General features: G+C 36.6%; 1 protein-coding gene across 1 annotated transcript in view; it reads right to left on the bottom strand.

Moving 5' to 3' along the window:
* The window catches only part of LOC122815569 (protein mono-ADP-ribosyltransferase PARP12-like), a 1409919-nt gene that overhangs the window by 796463 nt on the left and 604268 nt on the right, over positions 1-9188 (bottom strand). Inside the window, exon 5 of the mRNA XM_044088175.1 lies at positions 8343-8466. Coding sequence (XP_043944110.1) covers positions 8343-8466 — 124 coding nt within the window. The remainder of the gene's footprint in view (positions 1-8342; positions 8467-9188) is intronic.

The raw sequence follows: 9188 nt of genomic DNA, 5'->3' as shown, positions 1-9188 counted from the left end.
CTAATTCTATCATCTACCATTAACATTCTCCAATTATTATTTATAATTTCTTTAATTCTACTATTTTTGTTTGTATATGGTATGACTAACCTACTTATTTTATTATCAGATTTTTTCTTACTCATCATTTGTTCACTTCTGTTATATCTGAATAAAAAGGGTTTCCCTTTGTCCTTCCTGTATCTAATATTTTCTGAAATAATGGTATTTACACCCTGTCTATCATAGCCCCTCTCTAAGAAACTATTCTTCAACATATTTTGTTGTTCATCATATCTATTATCATCAGTCACTAGCCTAGACATCCTTAGGGATTGACTTTTCACTATATTGGGGTAGATGTGTCTTGGATGCATGCTGTTATGATGTAATAAATTATTTCTCCAACAAGATTTTCTATATAGATCTGTACCTATTTCTTTGCCCTCTTTTTTAATATATACATCTAAAAACTCTATATGGTTAGATGAAAAAGTATGTTCAAATCTTAAAAAATCTGTCGTGCCACTTATGTATAAAACAAAATCATTCAGTTGTTCAACTGTACCATTCCATACAAGGAAAACATCATCCACAAAATGTTTATATAGTTTTATGTTCTCCTTAAAAGGAGCATCTCTTAACACATATGTGCCCTCCCAGTATGCCATAACTAAGTTCGCATAGGAGTTTGCACATGGTGTCCCCATTGCTACACCTTTCTTCTGTAGAAAATATTTTTTGTCATATGTAAAGACATTATTCTCCAAAACTATCTCTAATAACATCATATATCTCATAATAAGATCTCTGGGGACATTCTTTTCTATTAATAAAAGCCTAACATATTCCATGCCTACCTGATTAGGTATACATGTGAAGAGAGAAGCTACATCTAAGGTTACTAAAATATCATTTTCCTTGTTGTCCATAGAATGAATATAGTCCGCATAACTATATAGAAAATCTTCTGTATCTTTTATTATAGATTTAATTTCATTGACTACTGGTCTAAATTGTTTTTCTAGATAAATAGATAATGGTTCCGTAGCCCATCCCTTTCCAGAGACTATCAGTCTCAAGGGGGGATTGGTTAAACTTTTGTGTACTTTGGGTAACCCCCTGAAACTGGGGATTACTGGTTCTTCAACCAAAAAATATACATACAAATCATTATCTATCACATTGCAAAGAAGTAAATCATATAGCATCTCATGTGTACCTTTAATTATTTTATCTAATAACACATTGTTCAGAACTTGGTATGTATCAGCTTCCCCTAGTAAACTATTCATTTTATCAACATACATACATCTATCTAATACTACCACAGTACCTCCTTTATCTGCTTGTCTGATAACTATCTCCTTATTAATCTGTAACTTTTTTAGGGCTTCATTTTCACCATGACTCAAATTGTAAAATTCAGGTTTTTCATTCGCTTTCATATAATATTCTAATAAGTCCCTTTCACATGCTTTCTCAAATGCTTCTAATATTGAATTAGCTTGTGGTACAAAAATGGAAGGTTTTCTAAAAACATTCTCTACAGTTCTTTCATCATTCTCAAACATTAATTTTAAACCCAAATTCCTTACAAACATCTTTATGTCAATTACAATATCAGTAACATCAGCATATCTTGAAGGTATGAAAGATAAACCTTTATCTAATAACACTTTCTCATTTTCAGTCAATGCATACCTGGAAATGTTAATGGTTAGTCCTTCTGTATTGGACATAAAACTTTTTTCTGGAATTCGTATGTGTCCTCTGAGTTCTTCCGTTTCTTCACATTGTTTGATGGTGACCAAGCCCGTCGTTCGACTTGCCTTATTGGAAATGGAAAAGAATGTCGATCTTCTACTTCAAGTAAAACATCTTCCGAAAAAGAAACACATCCATTGCTGGTAATTCTCTTTTCTTTTACTCCCTCTTGTGTGCTTCGTTGGTCAGCTTTCGCTCCCTCTCATGCATCCCTTCGGTCAGCGTTCGCTTCTCCCTTCGAGTGCACCATCACAGATCCCTTCACCGTGCTCGAGTTGCTGGCTTCTCCACAAGCCATTGTGCTTCCCATTGACGTCATTGCGTGGGGCGTATGGACAACAGAGCCCTCTAGCATGTTCTGATGATCATTACTCTGAATGATAGGCGAAACACTGTTAGATGTAGCTTGAGCATGGGTATTCCCTCTTTGCGTTATATTCATTGCTGATTTCTTAACATTGTTGTCACCCCTTCACAAAATCTCTCGGCCAAGAGAAGACTTGCCCTCTCCTAAAATCATTATAGTCCCTTTCAAGTTTCTTTCTTTTGTCCTGCAGCAACTTATTATCCAGCATAGATAGCGTAGTAGTCAAATCCTTACGGAATGTCTCCATTTCAGCATATTCTAGTAACAACTTTAATTCACCTTCTAATTTATTTATTTCTTGGCTTAGAATGTCCTCAATAGATCTATACTGTTCTATTAAAAGTTTAATATAGCCATAGCTGGTTTCTAAATTCAACTTTTGCCATTTGCATAACAAATCAGGATATGTGTTTCCAAACATTGACATCTTTAAAATTCGTAGTCCTCTCGGCACTACTTTGAAGCTAAGGCATGCCTCCATGTGCTGCCTTTGCCATTGCATATTCTTTAACTTGTGGAAACTATTCTCTAGTTTCCTTGTCAGCTGAAGCACTTCCATGCTCCGTGTCGTATTTATTTGTCTTAAAACATCAATAGTTAATTCATTCGTAGTTAACTTCAAAAGTGGATTATTGTCCATAACTAAAAAGTTACGAAAAATGGAAGAACCTTCAGCATTTCTCGACAATTCTCCAACACCATTATTTAAGCCTGTAGCCATGTCCCAGTTCCGGTGAGAGCAAAAAAACATGAAATTCAGATAAAACAAACCAGTCCTGGGCTAGGTGCCTCTCAAGAAAAAGTCTCTGTTAACGAATTAAAAAACAAAAGAAGCACTCCACGGCTTGACGGCAACCCTTTATTGTAGAATAAAAACAGTAAGCACTTTCACGTTACGAAGAACGTTTCTTCAGACTTCAAAAAACACATATCCTGACTGCATTTAAATACATCTATACACTTACTAACCAGCCACTAAAGGCAAATCATTAAACAATCAAATAAATTAATTTGTCAATTAATTATGTATTCATCAACCAGATACACATACATCTAAGGGAAACTCTTTGTAAACCTTATATAACAAGAATGTCCTACCTATGTATTGTGTGACCAACTATTTTAAAACTCTAAAAAATCTTAATATTACATAAATATATATATATATATATATATGTAAAAAAATATATATATATCGTGTGAATATTATAAATGATAAATAATAAAATAAATAATAAGATGTTTATTTTGTGTATATATATATATATATATATATATATATATATATATATATATATATTTTTTTTTAGGAATTTTTAGATCTATTAAAGAAATACAACTTTTGTTGGTTATTTATATGAGTGATACATTCATATGATATAAATATGAATGTGTAATATGTTTTTATTACAAATGTAGTTTTGTACCATTTCATTAGCAAAGATAGATATTTTATTGTAAGCATTTTTATTTATAAAATCTATAGAATGTGTGTTTTATATATTCTTATATATTCTTTTACGTTTATATTTTTATATTATTAAATAGAATCAATTATTTTTTAATTCACCTCTCCAAAATTGATGAAAAGGGAAGACAAAAACTGGTCAGGGAGGCTGCTAAGAGACCTACCACAACACTGAAGGAGCTGCAAGAATTTCTGGCAAGTACTGGTTGTGTATTACATGTGACAACAATCTCTTGTATTCTCCATATGTCTGAGCTATGGGGTAGGGTTGCAAGACGGAAGCCTTTTCTTACACAGAAAAACACCCAGGCCAGGCTAGAATTTGCAAAACAATACATCAAGTCTCCCAAAAGCATATAGGAAAATGTGAAGAATAGAATAAAAAATGCAACCACCAGCAGCCAAAGGTCACCCAGGAGAACAAACTGCAAATGTAAAAAACAAAAACTCCAAGCGACCACCAGTGCTAAAAGCATATGTAGTTTATTAAAAACAAATCAAGTCTCCCAAAAGCATATGCGAAAATGTGTTATGGTCTGATGAGACCAAGGTTGAACTTTTTGGCCACAACTCTAAAAGGTACGTTTGGCGCAAAAACAACACTTCACATCACATCACCGAAAGAACACCATCCTCAAGGTGAAGCATGGTGGTGGCAGTATCATGCTTTGGGGTTGCTTTTCTTCAGCTGGAACCGGGGCTTTAGTCAAAGTGGAGGGAATTGTGAACAGTTCCAAATACCAGTCACTTTTGGCCCAAAACCTTCAGGCATCTGCTTGAAAGCTTTAGATGAAAAGGAATTTCACCTTTCAAAACGACAATGACCCCAAGCATACATCCAAATCAACAAACGAATGACTTCACCAGAAGAAAATTAAAGTTTTGGAATGGCCCAGCCAGAGCCCAGACCTAAATCCAATAGAAAATCGGTGGGGTGACCTGAAGAGGGCTGTGCACAAGAGATGCCCTCGCAATCTGACAGATTTGGAGCACTTTTGCAAGGAAGAGTGGACAAGTATTGCCAAGTCAGGATGTGCCATACTGATAGACTCCTACCTAAGAAGACTGAATTCTGTAATCAAATCAAAAGGTGCTTCAACAAAGTATTAGTTTAAGGGTGTGCACACTTATGCAACCAGCTTATTGTACGTTATTATTTTTTATATTTTTTCCCTAACAGATTTGTTTGTTTTTCAACTGAATTGTACAGGTTATAGGTCACATTAAAGGTGGGAAAAGTTTTGAAATGATTTATTGTGGTCTTATTTTTTTATATCACAAAAACTTGGCATTTTAACAGGGGTGTGTACACTTTTTATATCCACTGCATATACTCATTCTAGATCTGTTTTAAGCTATGACCACTAAGCTTTATATTTATATTTTATGTATAATCTTTGCAGATGTTATCTTTTAAGAACACTAAGCTTTCTGTCCTCCTGAATATACCTGACATCATTACAAGGTATGCATTCTGTACATCAGTTAGTAAGTTCCTATGGACTGGGTAGCTTATGCTTAGGGGGTTGTTAAGCCTACCTTCACTGTCCTTTGCAGTCCCACTGTTTACAACTCATGTACTGCTGACATGCTCTATACAGAGGGGAGTGGTTCAGTGGCATTTAGTTTTACCCTATGTGGCAAATATACTACTGTAATACATTTGTGACAGGCATCTGTATTGTTTTTCGTTTTCTGTGCATACCTAATAACATTTTATTTCTCAAGGGAATGTACTGCCTCCCCATTTATCACTCATTACTGATAACTGCTTTTGTGTTTCTCACTTTACTGCTATCTTTTTCTTTGCCCTCTGTTGTTCTGTTTCTCTCCTTTAACATTTATATTTTATTCTGTGTTGGCCACAGCAGTAAATGTAATGTGGCAGTGAACATATTAAACACACTTGCCTTGCCATCACTGCTGGGTCTCCCCCCAGTCTCTGCGCTTAACTCTCTGAAGAATAATGAAAGTCATCCATTGAGGGACCAGTGGTGGACTCTTTGGTGTCATCTTGTAGTCTGACTCCAATGAGAAACATAGTTTCTCAGTATGTCACCCAGCAGGAGATGGAAGGTCTGGTGATGGCCTTGGTGGACAGGTACCTGGACATTTGCACTGGCAACCTGAAGTGTGGAGTGTTCATTTGTGCCTGGCTCTGAGCAGGCTGACAGTGGCTGGGCCCTGTGACAACGGTGGTTATGAAGGTGATTGATCTTAGGTTGCTGCAATACTGTGAAGTGTGGCATTCAGTTGCCATCCCACCCAGTTGTTCCTTTTCCTTATGAGCCAATTCCCACTCAGTTTTGTAGTTTAATCCTACCCGTCACCAATCTATCTGTTTCTCTCTCTCTTTCTTATGTCCCACCCACATCCATGTCAACTTCTCTCCCTCTTTCTCTTATTGGTCTTTGTCTGACCCTGCTACTATACTTTATTTCTCGTCCACACCTTTTCTATAATACCTTTCCCATCTACTCTTTGTGAAAGTATAAGAAATGAAAATCTGTTGGAAAATAATATGTCCATGCTTGCCCACCCCTTTGCCTTTTAGTGTGCTCCTCAGCTTGTTCTTCTCTCTTTCTGCCTGTCTTAATTTTCTTCCAGTTTACATCTTAAAATAGTAGGGAGTTTGCTGTATAGCCGTAAAGTGGGTTATCAGCCATCAGCTTCATTGCTTATAGGTTCATAGGTTCATAGGTTCATTGTTCATAGTTGACATGGATTATCAGCCATCAGCTTCATTGCTTATGTGAGCATGTATCACCTCTACCATGCTCCATGCATGTTACTGGGATCATATGGTCATGTAACTTCTGTGATGTTGTCCCAGTCTTATGCAACATGCGTTTTCACCAGCAAATTGCTCACTTATCCTGACACTATCGTGGAATGTTGCTCCTACTGCACATAATCAGCATTAGGCCAAACTGTACTACCTCAACTACTCTATTTGGTCCTTTTTTGTGAATTTGTCCCCTTAACTGCTAAATGAAACTAAACTGCCTTTAATTAATCTATCAAATGTACTCAGACACAGCATCTGCTAATTTCAAGTGACAAAATTATGTATACCCCAAGCAAAAAAATACTAATGCCTATCTATATCCTCATTTACTATGGTACTTGCAGTTTCATTGCAAACCTGCAGCTCTTTGTAATAACCAATCATTATGGCCTTCACCCTTCTTACAAACTGTGCTTATATTGCACCTTGCATCAGTAGTTCCTACTGCTGTTAGATACACTTTTTTTCACTGAATTGAGGATCATAAGCAAAATTAAAAAAAAAAAAAATCTTCCCAAAGCTGACGACCAAAAGGTAAACTCCATTTTCATCTGTGACTGTAGTAAGCTTTTACAGTTATTAACATGCTGAAAACAACCAGAAATGCATCATTAGCACTGATTTAAGTGGACATGATATCACCCAGCTTCTTAAAATAATGCCAGTATTGCACTCATGCCCTTCAACAACTGTCATATACACCTCCTGATAGCTCGCTCCCAGGGCAGCTGCTCCATTTTCCCCATGCTCGTTATGGCTGTTTGTGTTCCCTAAAACTTGTCATGTCCACAGTGATATTTTGGCTCTGTAGGATCTGATCCATTACTGCTGCTTGTCATTATAAGTAGAATCATACAGTAGGGCAGGATGGTATAATTTAACACAGTGGAAGAACACTGGCCAGATAAGATTACTTTGAATACTAAAGAGTATTTTTCTGAAAAAATGCACACGTGCAATAAGAATAATAACTAGGACAGCTATATCATAATAAATCACTAGTGGATGCAAGCACCAACCTGCACAATGTACCTCACAGTCCTCCTTTTTTACTTCATTTATTTATTTATTTAAAATATGTTAACTGGGGCAGATTGCTGATCCTGTTGGAAACTTCCAGGCTCAGTACAGGGCACACACAAAATATGCTAGTTGGTTACAACAAAGTATTTACAGTTGTTCAGTAAAAAACAAAACTTGTTATTCAGAACAGAATATTTACAGTACTTTTGTGGATTTAACACAGGATGTATAACATCATTCCACAGACTGAACAAAATCAGGTTCACAATTATACTGTGTAGCTATAAGGAGTCCAAAGACCATATAGAGGCTGTTGGTTTGCAATACAATAAATAACACCACAGAATGAAATTGTGATCATAAACAGATTGAGGGTGTCAGCATTAATCTTTCAGTAAAGAGAGAAGATAGCTTGAAATAGAGGAAGGGAAGCAAAGAGGTAAAGAGTACGGACTAGAGTGTGAATGTGGTGGAAGAGGGAGGGACTAACAGAGAGAATAGGTGTCCATGATAAGGGAAAAAGGAGGTCAGAAAGTAGAAGAAAAGGAGACAATATCAACAAATACAGGAGGAAGATTTAGGAGTAAAACAAGCAAAATAAGATGAGGTTAGACAGTACCAATACATAGGAAGCATTTGCAAGGTGTTTCTTCAAATAAAGATGCTCAAGACTGGAGCTGAACTTTGGGTAGGAGTGAATTACTTTAATATGAGAGGGGAAAGGATTCCCAAATTTGGGAAGCCATGGCAGAAAATTTGTAATTGGTGCAGTGAAATCTAGTTCAGGGGGGTTAAAAGGGAGGTGTGGGGAAGAGTACTGAATTATTAACACATAGGTCTGTTGGGTCAGAAATAGTTTATATTTTTGGGAGACTGGCAGCACAAGAACAAATTGTACATCACAAAAGTGTGCACTACCAAGTCCTGTTGCTTACGTTCACATACGATACCTGTCATTCTTTGCGTCACAGTAGGCTTTTTCAATTTCTTCCATTTTATCGAAATCAGTCCAGGCCATTCCATCAAAAAACTGCCATCTATACGGCAAATGGAAATGCACATATTTACACCTCCCTGTAATTGAAAATTAAGACACTGTTAATCATTCAATACAGACAGTACATGTTTCAGAAGGTTACCTTTTGTTTTTACCCCTAACAGACTGGTAATCTACTCCATATGGTCTTCTAAATAATCCATTCATTCTTCCATGTTACTTAATACCTTAACAGGGTATCCCTTTTCTGCAGAGACTACTTTATCATAAACAACAGCTTACCTCCAGGTAGACAGTGGAAGGCAGGAATCAATTGCCACCTGGCCATACGTGATGACTGCTATGTTTTTCTAAGCACTTAACACCTCCATCCCTTGTGAGTGTGGATTGTACAATGTGCTACACACTATAATATTTTTTGTGTGCTTTATTTTTATACATTGAACTGGGTGAGCCCCCTGAACACAAGTGTCCCTTTCCAGGGGTGACCCAAGAGCATTGTCTGGCTAAGTAGCTTGTCAATGTCACACAGCAGGCAAAAGGAGATAAAAGGTATTGGTCCCTGAACCCTTGACTACTGGAAGCAGCTTGTTAGAGACTTAATCATCTGTGCTAACTACCAGAACAGTTTTACACAAACTATGGATGCATGCTTACGTAAGTACATCCAAGGCTCCTATAATGGTCACTCCAATTGAAGTGTTTTTTTACACTCTTCCACAAAGCTGGGTAACACAATGCTGGCCACTCACTCCAACATCTCCACGTAGGCTATTATCAACCCCAGGCTGGCTTTTCA

Source organism: Protopterus annectens, chromosome 11.part0, assembly GCF_019279795.1.
Source record: "Protopterus annectens isolate FY-2018-M chromosome 11.part0, PAN1.0, whole genome shotgun sequence".
Taxonomy (NCBI): Eukaryota; Metazoa; Chordata; order Ceratodontiformes; family Protopteridae; genus Protopterus; species Protopterus annectens.
This window is presented reverse-complemented; position numbering and strand designations above follow the sequence as displayed.